A 15,068-nucleotide genomic window follows, 5' to 3' on the forward strand; every position below is an offset into this window, starting at 1 on the left:
TTGGTTCTTCTTCTCTATTATCATCTTCTGCTTCTCTATTTCTGGTTCTTCTTTTCTATAATTAGTTTCTTCTTCTACTATGTTTTGGTTCTTCTTCTCTATTATCATCTTCTGCTTCTCTATTTCTGGTTCTTCTTCTCTATAATCAGTTTCTTTTTCTCTATTATCATCTTCTTCTACTCTGTTTTGGTTCTTCCTCTCTATTATCATCTTCTGCTTCTCTATTTCTGGTTACTCTTCTCTATAATTAGTTTCTTCTTCTCTATTATCATCTTCTTATACTCTGTTTTGGTTCTTCTTCTCTATTATCATCTTCTGCTACTCTATTTCTGGTTCTTCTTCTCTATAATTAGTTTCTTCTTCTCTATTATCATCTTCTTCTACTATATTTTGGTTCTTCTTCTCTATTATCATCTTCGGCTCCTATATTTCTAGTTCTTCTTCTCTATAATTAGTTTCTTCTTCTCTATTATCATCTTCTGCTCCTCTATTTCTGGTTCTTTTTCTCTATAATCAGTTTTTCCTTCTCTATTATCACCTTCTTCTACTCTATTTTGGTTCTTCCTCTCTATTATTAGTTTCTTCTTCCCCAATATCATCTTCTGCTCCTCTATTTCTGGTTCTTCTTCTCTATAATTAGTTTCTTCTCCTCTTTTATCATCTTCTTCCACTCTGTTTTGGTTCTCATTCTCTATTATCATCTTCTGCTTCTCTATTTCTGGTTCTTCTTCTCTATAATTAGTTTCTTCTTCTCTATTATCATCTTCTTCTACTATGTTTTGGTTCTTCTTCTCTATTATCATCTTCGGCTCCTCTATTTCTAGTTCTTCTTCTCTATAATTAGTTTCTTCTTCTCCATTATCATCTTCTTCTACTCTGTGTTGGTTCTTCTTCTCTATTATCATCTTCTGCTCCTCTATTTCTGGTTCTTCTTCTCTATAATCAGTTTTTCTTTCTCTATTATCACCTTCTTCTACTCTATTTTGGTTCTTCCTCTCTATTATAAGTTTCTTCTTTCCCAATATCATCTTCTGCTCCTCTATTTCTGGTTCTTCTTCTCTACAATTAGTTTCTTCTTCTCTTTTATCATCTTCTTCTACTCTGTTTTGGTTCTCATTCTCTATTATTTGTTTCTTCTTCTCTATTATCATCTCCTCTCCTCTATTTCTAGTTCTTCTTCTCTATCATTACTTTCTTCTTCTCTATTATCATCTTCTCAATAGATTCCTATTCTCTATTTTCGGTTCTTCTATACAGGGCTCAAATTAGAGGGAATGGAAGGAAGAAGTTCCCCAATTTAATGTCCTCCTAACTGGATCGTGTAGAACGAATGGCAAATCCTGTTCGATCGTTCATAAACGCAGTTCCCGACGATATCTGACTCCGTTTTCGATCGAAGCTCGGATTCTCTAGCCTCGTTTCACACGACAATGAAAGACGTCCTTGCCAAGGCTGTTCTTCGAGAAACTCGTAAATGGCGTCTTGTTCGATATTTTTATGATACATCTGCGATTTATTCAAAATTATTCTAACATTGTTTTCGGTATTCCCGAGCGTTCATCTAGATGGCGGTGACAAATAGCGCTCATTACGTCATTGATGGCATTATATGCGAATGGCATTCATGGGAAATTGTTCCAAGAATACGTTGATAGTCTATAATAAGTGATCATCGATGTTTCTGATGAAGAATGAAGCTCGAAACAAGTCAGATCGATAATAAAATTTATAATGACGCGTTGGTATTGAAATATGACTTAAAAAACAAACAACAAGAGTCCTCACAGTTTATTCCTCCAATTAATTGATGAGAAATCGATTATTTTCGAAGAAATTGAACAATTGGCATCTTGTTGTGGCGTTATCTACCAAAAATTACCATATGACACCAGCAGGCAAGCCCTTCAAAGGTAGATACTGTTTATGATGAAATACAACACTGTCTATCTCCTATACAGGGTGTGAATGGACAGTTTGACATTCGTCACGTTAGTTTTCGAGGAAATTAAAAGCGATAAGCGTGAAATTTCAATCACATAACATCTCGAACCTCAGGCGTCATAATCCGATCTCTGAAATACCTAAATGCGGTTGTGTTCTCTCAACATCAGTAAAAATATTAATAATTCCCGAGGACTTGTAACCCAATACTCTCCCATAACACGTTTTTGGCATACCCACCTTCAATATAAGATGGCTGTTTATGTAATAACAAAATTTATAGCATTCTTATTTGCTTTCGCCGATTGTTTATTGGCAATTTCGGTCAAATAATGCATTTTAATCAACCTGAAACATGCGCGAAGAAGATTATTCATTTAATTTTGTTTTCGAGGAACCGCAAACCGCTCAAAGTGAAATTATCGGTGGTAGTACCGAAGACAGGCTGAAGTCAACAGCCTTCAGAGCTTGTTGTCACTTCTGAATTCACCACATAGATCATTTTTCGAGTATTATATATGATAGACATTACTGTTTATTGTGCAACATTACATGTCACAAAAAAGATTTTAAAAAATGTTCTGCTTTCACAGAGACACAATTTTTTCACATAGCACATCGGAAAGGCAACAAAATCAACATCACAAACTGCCAAAACTTTGCGTTTTCAAATCTGCTTTTCCTATAGGTACCATTTTTCTATCAAATGGACAGATCTCGAATAAATCTAGTCGATGTACAATAATTTTCGATCTTCTACTAATAGTTCGTCAATATTGTTTCGCAACCTCTATTACGATATAATCCCAATCCTCATTTTGACCGATCTCCAAACGATATTTCACTTAGATCTCCATTTACGACTCATTAAATCTCAATTTGAAATATTCAGCGGCTCTATTGCCTAAATATCAATTAAAAATTCGTCGTAGTGTTAAAATTCCATTTGTTGAATCGTTAGCTCGACTATATTACATTATGTCGGTAATTTCATCTGTCTTAACAAGAATTTTGATGCTCGTGAGAATTATCATTCACTCAATTGATTCTCCCTATGTATAATTTGAAATATTTTTGTTTCGATAGAGAAGTGACGTTAATATGTCATCATTCTATATAGGCTCAAACGGTTTTTATGAAACGTAGATGAGCAGATCTGTTGGAATTTCATGAAAACATGCAGACCAGTGTGAAACAATGGCAATCAGTAGGCTTGAATCGATTTCTTCTAATTTCAACCTCGAAATATTTGATGAATAATATCCACGTTCATCCAATTTGACTACGAAAATAGGTACATCTTCTTGAACAAGGTTAAAATCGAATATTCTACTTATATAGGTATAATTTAGTGGATAACGACAAGAGATTTATTGCCACAAAAACGTTTATTATGAAAACGAAGTTTCTTGGTATCCGTGAACAGTTTTTTATCAACAAAACAGGATGAAAATCTCGAGGATAATTATTTTTATTTCGGGAATTCTTTCACGATGACACAGACAGACGTCATGATAACTAATTACCAATGTTCAATCGATACAGAAAGAGTGGTGTCGTAAAATATCAATATATGTATATTGAAAAGATCTGCTTTGTTGATCCTTATTAAAATCTCCTCTCACTATAATCCTGTTCCTTTTTTATCGAAGTACAGCAAAATAATAGCATCCTGATCAATTTTTCACATCTTCGTGAAAATGCAGTCAACAACTACAAAACAAACGTGACTCAATCGTTTAATTAAAACTTCTTCACATCTCCATCATCTCCAACTTTGAATAGAAGGATAATTACCAAACAAATCGAGGAAATATAAGGTATCACGCTGATCACCATTAAACGTAATGTTCTTTTATTTCGAATATGCATAGATTATCTTTTGTTACGTTGTTTCGTTGACGTCTTGATGAATGACATCTGTCAAATTGCGTGTTTAGCCGCGGGTAGGCAAACAGAAGATTTGGGTACTGGGCTCAATTTCGCAATGGAGGTTAGAGATCTTTCACTTGAAAAATTTAGGGCTTCAAAGGATTGGAATGGTGTTCGTTCGAAAAATTGCTCGAAAAACAAAAATATATAAAAGATACACAATATTTTTTGAGAAGGACCAGAACAGAAGTTGATGGACCATGCAGGGAAACAGTTTCAGTGATTTTATTACTGTATAGACAGATCCTCTGGATGTTTTCTTGCAATTTCTCCTTATGATATCTTGTTTCAACTTAATCAAACATTCCAATCGACATTGCAACACTGCACCAAGTGGAGGTTTCGTAATAAACGAATTATTTGAATATTTGGCGCCTAAAACAACACTCCATGGCAGAGAATGTGAATAAATAAATATACAGTAGCCAAAATCGATTAGGCAAATACTTTTTATGATACTTGATCCCATTGTGATTGTGTTCTATATTGCGTGGGATTTAATGGTAGGTAATTCATTTGAAGCGTGGGTTTACCAGTGAAAAAATGCTCGATCTATATACTCCCACGATTCGTACATTTTTGTAGCTTTTAATTAACCGTTGACTGTTTTTCGGGCAGCCATATCTTCGTACTTTTCACGAGTGTTTCAAAATGATTGATTACTTTCTTGAAATTTATGGTCAGGATGAAAAAACTCGTTCTTTCATTTGAAGAAACTTAGAAAGTGTATTGGGGATTAGAAAATATTGAATCGATCCATATCTTCATCTAATACAGGTTGTGTCATTGACTCGTACAAATATTTTAACAGTAGCTTCTTGTGGTCGAAAGAAACACTTTTTCCTTTGGTATAGGAAATAGTGTTTTGTTTGACCTCAAGAATCTACTGTTAAAATACTTGTAAGAGTCAAAGATTCGCCCTGTATAATTGTTAGATGAAAGTTACTGATGCGTTTCTAGATATTTGTGGTAGCAATTTTTCGTTATATACAAAGTTCAAGGAAAACCATGAGTTTGGACTCAAAATCAACATATTCAACATATTATTCAGACATTCCAAATTCACCTGACCTATGTTGAAACACAATGAGTTGTAGGACAATGCGAACACAACAATATCAATCTAAGGATGTGCTGTTTCAGCAATCTAAAATCATCTATAAAGTACAAATTTATTGTTATCTCACAAATGGAAATTTGGCACATACAATTCGAATTTATTAATGTAACCGTAAAAAATCGGTTTAACAATGGAATCCATTGACATAATAAACGTGAATTGTGTAGAATTGATATTTTGCCATCGGATTCTCTTGAAATATATTAATAATTCATGTGGAATCTTTAATTCGGCATGTTATATTTCTAAATCAACACGAATTTGTTATAATCCTGCCTATATCGGTTGTTTATAATTTGTTTCTATGGCGTGTTGAAATCATGGATGATATGTTGGGTGTTTGGTATCATAAATTTGAAAATTATCATTACTATCCCTGATTGACTGTTGAGAAAATTGAGGTGAAACATAATTTTATATCCAGTTCGTTTTGAAACATATAACTATCAAAAAATACTGAAAATTCCATATATTACCAGTTATATCTATTCAGTTTTCTTAAATTGACTGAAGTTAAGAAGTTCAACAACATTCACTTGATTTCTTACCAAGTATTGATGAAAATAGAGAGCATAGTTAGAATTTAAATTCAGAAATAGGTACATGAATAGTTGAACACTCCTTACTTTCCTAAAAAAACCTATCAATCTTCTCATCTTATTCAATTATACCATAACTGAAACTAAAATGAAAATCATCGAGTTAATTAGCGAATAATACAAGCCAAAAAAAATACGCTGCTTGGAATTCTTCAAGCATTTATATCTATCGTACAAAAGAAGAAGCCTCTGGGCTAGACTTAATAGAACCTAATAACTTCTTCATTCTTCTAAATGTTAAGGTCTCCTTAATTGTTTTTTATTGGTCCCAGTTTGGCTACAGCGTATTTCGGTAACTACCAGCCTCAAACTTCCTCAAACAGAAGAATATAATCAGAAGATTCAATTCAAGATGAACAACAATTTTGGAATTTTCAACGAAGAAAAAACTGTGGAGAATTCACTGAATTGGTTAGTTTTTTAGCAAGTATTTTTCCAATGAAGAGTAGAAGAGCTAAATATAATATTCAATAATAACAAATGAGATGGTCTAAATGATATTTTAAATTATTCATAATATGTATTTACGAAGCATTCAGCTCATCTTCTTTTAATCAAATCAGAAAACCTGTTTGAGGTAGCATAAAATTTCATTCATTCTCGTCTCAAAAGAAGAGAAAAACATATTTACTTCTTCACTGACAGATTAAATTTTTTCTGTACTGAAAAAATTAGACATTACACATGATCACCAACAGAAAATATTGAATATTCTTTTTAATGATTTGAATAATGAATGGAAAGCTAACACACGTCTCAATAGGTGGATAAATGCTCAACTCAATATATTTGGTGAATGCGCCCACTTGAATTTCTTATTCAGAATAAAATTCTTTTTTAAATCATACTTGATGAAAATGAAATTGCTTTCGAAAATTAATCTCAGCAGAAAATGAATTCAAAATAGTAACAAATGATGTGATTCTAAAAGAAAACAGGATAAAAATTACAAGCATAAGTTAATTTCCTGATTTTTATGATACCATCTACATTAAGGTCACATGAAACGTCCAATTCGCATATTCTCTTTAAAAATGTATTGTAGGACCCTCATTTTCATCTGTCACAATTCCGTCATTTCCCACCAGGTATACATCCTTCAATTTTGGAGCTTTTTCTTGGATACCCCACAAGTTGACTTCCACCATTTGTTTCTTCGTCAAATAAATCTCGGTCAACTCTGGAAGATAGGTTAGGTTTACCCAGGAGAATTTGCTGAATCTATCTGTTTCCAACTTGAGCGTTTTAAGCCTTTTCAAAGGCGCCAAAACATCCCTAGGCAGTTCGTCCAGGTCGTTCCAGCTTATCGACAGCTCTTCCAGTTGGTACAAATCGTCAAAAACAGCGTTCGACAAATATTTGATGTTGTTATGATCCAGGGAAAGACACTTCAAATTGGTATTCCTAAAAATATCCTCCCCCAGTTGCGTTAAATTCTGATGGTCGATACTGAGTGTCTCCAATGGCAAAGTACCGATCCCTCGTAGATCCTCTTCTTCCATATCCTTCCAGTTTGTCACTCGTAACACCCTCAACGTAGGACAACAACTGGAGAATACATCGTCCTCAGTTTTCTGTATGCTCGAATCTGATATCGTCAAATTTTGCAACTGAGACAAGAGTTTCAGTGTACCCTTTGATAAATCACTGATGTTGCTGTTCTTTATCTTCAAATCTCCAACTCTATCAAAGTAGGTTCCAAGACTATGCTCGTTCAATGGTCCTGAATGGTTGGAGATCACGACACTTTTCAAAAGAACTGTTTCTTCTATAGGTTGGCAGAGAATGGGTGGAAGAAAAAGCAAGAGAAGGTTTAAGGTTAGAGAAAACCTGGAAAAATGAGAAAACTGACATAAAATCCACTAGTGGACTGAGATAAAGAAGATTTAGGTCAGGGACGATAAAATAAGTTGTAAAATATATCGTCATGGGTTTAATATTGAATCTGGTTCACAAAAAGTTGAAGAAAAGCATATTGTATAAGAAAAATAGATAAAATAAACAAAACAAAGTGAACTTATGTAAGAAAGAACTAAGCGAATATATACAAACAATTCTTTTTTGAACAAACAATCATTATATTCATTTCAAGTCATCTCCCTTTAAACTAAAATCTTTTTCCCTGGTGAGTTTGTACATTGATCAAATGATTCTTTCTCAGAAACTTAATTTAATCTGAATTCTGTCTAGAACAACAGATTTCGAATTGTAGGTGTAACAAAAAGAAACATTGTTGAAAAATTTATTTTGACAATAAAAAGGTTCATCACATAAACAACAGAGTCTTCATTAACCTATTCAGTGGAACCAAATCTTCATACAGAAAAGTTCAAATGAATAATAGAGACCCCTATGCATATAAATTTAATACTACCATAATCGATGTGGTGATCTATGAACTTGAAGAATTCGAATAATACTTACATAGCGATGAATATCATCGGTTTACAGGTCTAACAAGAGTAGACTATCGAAATTTAACTCACAATTCAACTCAAACAGTCCCTAGGTTGATAGTTTTAATTCTGCATGACCTGAGAATGTCCAGAAACAATAGACAATATCGAACTATATTCAAATCGAATCGCAATAGGTTAGAGTATGCGAAATTGGACAATTCAGTTTTATTTATAGAATCAAAGCTAGGAACAACACTCTTGTAATTGTTAAATCGCGAATTTTTTAGCTGGAAGTAATATATCAGATCGACTGTATCATCTTGTGTAGCTCTGGAGGGTGTTTATCTGGATTAATGACCACTTTTCCAAAACTACGATATACGTAGACTACAAAAACTAACAAAGTTACTGAAACAATGAAGGCAAACTGGTAAAAAATGAACCTCAACAAAGCTTCAGTTTTTGTCTCCATTGACGAAAAAAAGCTGGACATATTATAAGATGTTCTATTCATAATCAAATATTCAGGATCAAATATTGGTGGTGAGATCTTTGTGTCTGAGAAAGAATTTAAATAAATGGTTTTTTCTTGGATATTACAACAACTCGTATCTTTTTTTACAGGGATACATACTTCCCCACCTGGAATATTTATATTCGTATGCTTGAAGAACGACAACATATTTTCGAAGAAATCACAATCGAAATTGTTTTCCAAAACATCGATCTCCGTCAAAGATGGTGCAACTTGCTTGATCAACGTATAATTCAGACTTGAAATCAGGTTATTTCGTAAATTAAGCGAAATTAGCTTCTTCTGGGAGACTATTGAAGCTGCGTTGAATGTGGTTACAAAGTTATTGGAAATATCTAAAGATTCCAGCCTATTCAAAACTGTGAAAATTCCTTGTTTCAAGTTGGTTAATCTGTTACCATTCAGTTTCAATGTTTTGAGATTAGGGAAGTATACGAACGCATCTTCACTGATATCTTCGATCTTGTTGTGGTCCAAATGGAGCTCTTCCAGACTCCAAATCCCATCTTTGAATGAATTGGAGTGCAGTATTTGTAAGTCGTTGTAGCTGACTATGAGAACCATCAAATTTACCAGGTTTTCACAGCCTTGGAGATCCCTTAGATGATTCCCAGACAAATCCAGATATTTGATGTTTGTATATCCTGCTGAAACTTGGAATCCTGTTATATTATTTTCCTTGAGTAGAAGTGTTTCCAGGCCTACGAAGTGTGACAGAGAAGTTAGAGGTACTTCAGTCAATCTGTTCTGGCTTAAATCGAGTTCTTCTAAGTTGACGATCTTGTTTTGGACGAAGGAGATATTAGTGAACTTATTTTTCGACAAATCCAAAGCATAAAGACGATAGAAAATACTTTGTTTCTGGGAAAGTATCTCAGATTTCACTGTTGGCATCGGTATATAGTCCAAATCGTTCCCAGATAAGTCTAGATATTTCAGAGCTGGTTCAAAATTGATAAAATCCTCGTCTGATATCTTCAAACCATCGGAAATTTTCAATACGCTCAGTTTATATCTGGAGGATGTTCTGAAGATTTTCGTGAGATCTGGGGTCCAAATTTGGTTGGGTATATGTTTAATCCATAGACCGCATCGGTGTTCTAAACTCTTCGTGTAAAAGTGTCTGGTTGTTTTGGAGGTGAAGGAGTATAAGTCGATGGTTTTGATGGGTTCTTGGCACCAAATGTCCATGTATGTTTCTATATTGAAACAATTCGTTGCTGCTATGGACACAAAGAAGAACATCGCTTTAGTTGCCTGCAATTTAGAGGTGGCACTTCAGTGATTGGATGGAAGAATAATCAAAAGATCTTCAGTATTAGAGAAATAGAGTTTTCAAATGAAGAAAAACTTACCATATTTTTGTACAACTGTTTCGGGAACGTAAGTGAACTGCTCGAAAGACTGATAATGACTAAAAGAAGAGCATTGTTTTGTGCCGTTGTCTTAAAAATATTTCATAACAGGAAGACCTGGTTTTGTTGATAAAGCTTTGCAGATATATCCTTGAATATTTTGATACGAATGTTTAGGTAGATATCTGTGGTAAGTGTTACGTAAGGGCTTCATATGGATTGTGGATTAATTATCAAGAGTTTAATATGCGTTTTGCAACCTTCCAAGTTAAACGTAAAATGTAGCTTGGAATCACTCTCACCCTAGTAGAAGTGCTGATATACTCTTGGGGGTGGAGGGGCAAGAGCTAAAATCAACTCGTCTTGAAAATTTCAAATTCACTCTTTCAAGTTTAGTAAAAAAAAGTTGAAATAATCAGAAAAATGCTCAATTTTCAGGTCAGTTGTGTTGGTGGACGTTTTGTATCAATCACCATGTGTATTCGATGTTTCAACAACAGAAAATCACCCTATTCTGCATCTGAATTTCCTATAAATTCAGGACACGCCTCACATCTAGAAAGAAACCAATCCTATGGAATAGATGACTTTCTTGCCACTCCTACAGGATCTAGGGATATTTTTAGAATCTTTTATTACTTCATCATAGTCTCGGACTAGGATGGACAGGAATAGAAACACATTCTACTTTTGTACCTTGTGATAAACGTACATCTACGACAAAATTCCTGGGATAAGACAAACATCGTTTGAAGAACTTGACTTTCACATGATGATTTGACAATTTTTTCCACAATTTTTAATTCAATATTTCCCTCAGTAAACTGTTGTTGATTTTCTGTATATATTCCTGTTCATTCTATGACAGAGGTAAATCCAGGTGAAACAATACCATCTGATAAGATTCAGATTGAACCAAGGAAATGATAGAAAAAATGATTCACGTAAAATCTTACACTTCCTATTCACTACGATCAATGATTTTATTCTTACGCAGGCAGTCATTGAAATAAAAGCTGTTGTTCACTGAAAATCAGTCAGTTTTCTCAACAAACCGAAGATGAACATTGCGTTCATATTGTTTTTCACACTTTGGTCATTGCCCAATCTCCAAAGCAAGAAAAGGAAGTGTTTACCCAGTAAGATATTTCTTGCACCCAAAAAATCACTCTCCCGAATTCGTTTTGGGGCTGAATTGATGATATCTCGATTTCAGAGAACCACTATTGGAAACCTTACGTGGCAACTGGGGCATATCCAAGGTCTGCTTTTCCTGTTGGGGTACCGAAGAATTACAGCAGGACCTTTGTCGCAAGGGTAACAGTCCCTTACAAGAAATGGTCAAGGGTAAGATGACTTTCGCCACTATATACAATACCCACAAATGTTTTTAACTTGGTGGTATTCTATTGTGAAGATTCCATTTGAATAACTGTTGGTTGAATCTGATTTTTTTTGATGCAGGTGGTTCCAGCTCAGCTGTTTAATGATCACGTGGAATCTGCTTCTATGTATGGAGAAAATAAGACTGTGGAAAGATATACTGATGGTATAGAGGTAAGTTTTCTTCCCTTTTGGCTCTGATACTAATGTAGAACCAATGGGAACTTGATTGAGTGAAATTTACCCTTGAAATATTGTCCTGCAGGATTGATAGAGATTTCGTGGATACTTCTGGATAAAATCGACAGTAGACAGAGCAATAGTTGCGGTTTTAACGGTGAATCTTGGTTTGTCGCAACTTCCTGGCATTCGAATCAATTTTGGCTACAAAGCTGTTATCGCAAATAAATGCACGTTGACTGTTTCGAAATTGACCAACTCACTATTCTCTGATTATATAACTTCCTCAACTGAACGAATTCAAAAATGAAGAAGGTGAATTTGGAAGAATAGAAGGTGTGGAAGCTTTCCATACTCATATTCTTCAGAGGCAATTTTTGCCTCTAGAAATAAGGAATATTTCATAAGGACCAGATGGGATATTTGTCCAGTCGAGAATAAACAAATATTTGTTTGGAAAAATTGTATTTTTCGATGAATTTCAGTATTTATAGCATAGTAATTCATATCAGTGGTTTACATGCACAAAATGCAATCGAAATTGTTCTCCAAAACATCGATCTCCGTCAAAGATGGTGCAACTTGGTTGATCAACGTATAATTTAGACTTCCAATCAGGTTATTTCTTAAATTAAGCGAAATTAGCTTCTTCTGGGAGACGATTGAAGCTGCGTTGAATGTGGTTACAAAGTTATTGGAAATATCTAAAGATTCTAGCCTAGTCAAAACTGTGAAAATTCCTTGTTTCAAGTTGGTTAATCTGTTACCATTTAGTTTCAAAGTTTTGAGATTAGGGAAGTATACGAAGGCATCTTCACTGATATCTTCGATCTTATTGTGGTCCAAATGGAGATTTTCCAGACTCCAAATCCCATCTTTGAATGAATTGGAGTGCAGTATCTGTAGGTCGTTGTAACTGACGATGAGAACCATCAAATTTACCAGTTTTTCAAAGCCAAGGAGATCTCTGAGATGATTCCCAGACAAATCCAGATATTTGTATATCCTGATGAAACTTGGAATCCTGTTATATTATTTTCCTTGAGTAGAAGTGTTTCCAGGCCTACGAAGTGTGACAGAGAAGTTAGAGGTACTTCAGTCAATCTGTTCTGGCTTAAATCGAGTTCTTCTAAGTTGACAATCTTGTTTTGGACGAAGGAGATATTAGTGAACTTATTTTTCGACAAATCCAAAGCATAAAGACGATAGAAAATACTTTGTTTCTGGGAAAGTATCTCAGATTTCACTCTTGGCATCGGTATTTAGTCCAAATCGTTCCCAGATAAATCTAGATATTTCAAAGCTGGTTCAAAATCGATGAAATCCTCGTCTGATATCTTCAAACCATCGGAAATTTTCAATACGCTCAGTTTATATTTAGATCGAGTTCTTCTAAATTGACAATCTTGTTTTTGACGAAGGAAAAATTGTAATTTTCGATGAATTTCAGTATTTTTTTGTATATAAATTACAGCGTTTTATAGCATAGTAATCCATACCAGCAATAACAATTATCGATGGAGATATTGTCAGCTATTTCATGGATGATGAATATTCATTATACAAAGCTGTTTTGTTATGAATTTAATCGATTTAATATGCGGTTTTAATGATTGTTCCGAACTCCATTGTTTCCTGCAGCCAGCTTGTCTGAGGTAACATGAAATATTCCCAGATCTCCCATTATTCGTACTTGAATCAACTTTTCAATATCGCAGACCATACCATATCGAGGGGTTTACCTTTCAGCTCATCTCACACACACACACACGAACAAAATATGGTCCTCATACTCGACACCCAAACCTTCCTTCCAGATTCTCCACGTGACAGATCGCAGCAATTACGAATGGATGCCCATAGAATGGCACGATTGCCCACACCACGACTGTCCAGATCACCAGTGCCCAGAACATCCCCCCAAGTGTCCCACAGACTGCGAGCCCACCTGCCCTTCCAAATGCAGACCGGAACCACCCGCATCTCCAAAACCCACGAAGTGTCCCGAGGCAGCAGGCCCCCCAGGCCTCCCCACGAAGAAACCCCAACGTCCCCCCACCACGACAAAAACTAAACGTCCCCCAACCACCAAAAGGACGAAACGTCCCACCACGAGAAGGACCAAACGCCCCCCGACGCCCACGCGTTGTCCTGGGAAGAATGAACCCTGCGATTGCGATGATATGATAGAGGATATCTGCAAGAAGCTGCGCGAGTGCTGCTGTTTCGTTGAGGGTGGAATAGGGTGGGACGATGAGGGGGCTACGCAGATATACCACGTCGGCAGGGTTGTCGACCAGGGGCAGATCAAGATTGGAAGGTGTTTGACTAGGAAGTATAAGAAATTTGGGGGTGAAATCGGTATTTTTTACCCCTCCGGTATGAAGACGAGGAGCAGAAAAAACGGTTTTGACGTTCTCACTTACGATTGCGACAGAAAATCCCCTGAATGCCTCAAATTATACAGACGTCTGCAGGGGAATGCTAAACCGAAAGGGATGTTTTAGGAAGGGATGTTTGAGGCTATGTAATAATGATTCTACAGTCTGAAAGCTGTTGATTGATCGGTTTTTATATGTTTTTTAATGCTTCCATATGAATTATAATTCAAAATAAACTTTGGGTTACACATTTGTGTTTTTTTTTTTCATCTACACTGCTCAAAAAGTGGAAAATTTGCGAGCATGTATAATAATTAACAGGGTGAGTCTTTGATACGTACAAATATTTCAACAGTAGATTCTAGAGGTCAAAAGAAGCACTTTTTTCCTATACCATTTTTTTCTGATTCGGCCCTGATAAAAAGATAGAGCCATTTTAAGTTTTCAAAAAGAGCTGTGCCACCCCTGGATACACAAAATTACCTTCAGAATAACCAGCTAGATCTGTGACTCTACACATGGGCGTAGCCAGGGTTGAGTTTCGGGGGGGGTTTTAAATGAAATTTTTCTAATTTTGACATATAAAGTGAGACTTTTTGAAAATGATATTATGTATACCTATATCATTTCGGGGGGGGGTTTGAACCCCCAAAACCCCCCCCCTGGCTACGCCCGTGACTCTACACATCTGTGGATCTTTTAAACAGAATTGTATTCAGCCCCAATCTTTCGAATTTCACACATACTTTTTTATTTTTGAACATCAAATTACCCGAAAACGGCGTATTATACGAAAAACTATGAAGAATACTTTTATTTTACAAAACGTCCAAATATTCATTAGATAGCCCTCAACTTAGTTTCAAGAGTTGGGATTTTTTGGTATTTTTATGGTACGTAATGGTCATAATGAGAAAACTGGAAGAAGTGGGTGATATCTTGTGTTCGAAAAAGATTCATCAAATAAATCAAAAACTATATTCTGAAATTCATTTCATTCGATGAAATCTTTAGTGAGATAGAACTAAAAATAACATTTTCATGGTTTTTCAACAGCCTGAATCATTTAAACCAAGCTGATTCGGAAAAATTTTTAAAGGACAAAAGTGATCCTTTTGGTCTCAAGAATCTACTGTTCAAATATCTGTACGGGTCAAAGACTCACCCTGTATTGTGCCATAGAAAAAACCTCGAACCATCCATACAATATTTTCCAATAATTTCGAATACAAATTCTATGAAA

At 35.1% G+C, this 15,068-nt stretch overlaps 3 protein-coding genes across 3 annotated transcripts; 1 reads left to right on the top strand and 2 right to left on the bottom strand.

Moving 5' to 3' along the window:
• Window positions 1-5,623: 5,623 nt before the first annotated feature.
• Window positions 5,624-8,190, bottom strand: LOC123320493 (leucine-rich repeat and immunoglobulin-like domain-containing nogo receptor-interacting protein 3). The gene is made up of 2 exons (XM_044907826.1): window positions 8,017-8,190; window positions 5,624-7,422 (listed from the first exon to the last, which is right to left on the bottom strand). Exons 1-2 carry the CDS (start codon window positions 8,031-8,033, stop codon window positions 6,621-6,623), a joined length of 819 nt encoding a protein of 272 aa, XP_044763761.1. The 5' UTR covers window positions 8,034-8,190; the 3' UTR covers window positions 5,624-6,620.
• A 96-nt stretch (window positions 8,191-8,286) lies between these two features.
• LOC123320491 (connectin-like) lies at window positions 8,287-10,047 on the bottom strand. The gene is made up of 2 exons (XM_044907824.1): window positions 9,882-10,047; window positions 8,287-9,783 (listed from the first exon to the last, which is right to left on the bottom strand). The coding sequence occupies exons 1-2, from the start codon at window positions 9,882-9,884 to the stop codon at window positions 8,293-8,295; spliced, it is 1,494 nt and encodes a 497-aa protein (XP_044763759.1). The 5' UTR covers window positions 9,885-10,047; the 3' UTR covers window positions 8,287-8,292.
• Window positions 10,048-10,687: 640 nt separating this feature from the next.
• On the top strand, window positions 10,688-14,072 carry LOC123320492. Its single transcript, XM_044907825.1, has 4 exons — window positions 10,688-11,020; window positions 11,098-11,228; window positions 11,346-11,438; window positions 13,262-14,072. Exons 1-4 carry the CDS (start codon window positions 10,942-10,944, stop codon window positions 13,949-13,951), a joined length of 993 nt encoding a protein of 330 aa, XP_044763760.1. The 5' UTR covers window positions 10,688-10,941; the 3' UTR covers window positions 13,952-14,072.
• Window positions 14,073-15,068: the final 996 nt, after the last annotated feature.

This window comes from Coccinella septempunctata, chromosome 9 (assembly GCF_907165205.1).
Source record: "Coccinella septempunctata chromosome 9, icCocSept1.1, whole genome shotgun sequence".
Taxonomy (NCBI): domain Eukaryota; kingdom Metazoa; phylum Arthropoda; class Insecta; order Coleoptera; family Coccinellidae; genus Coccinella; species Coccinella septempunctata.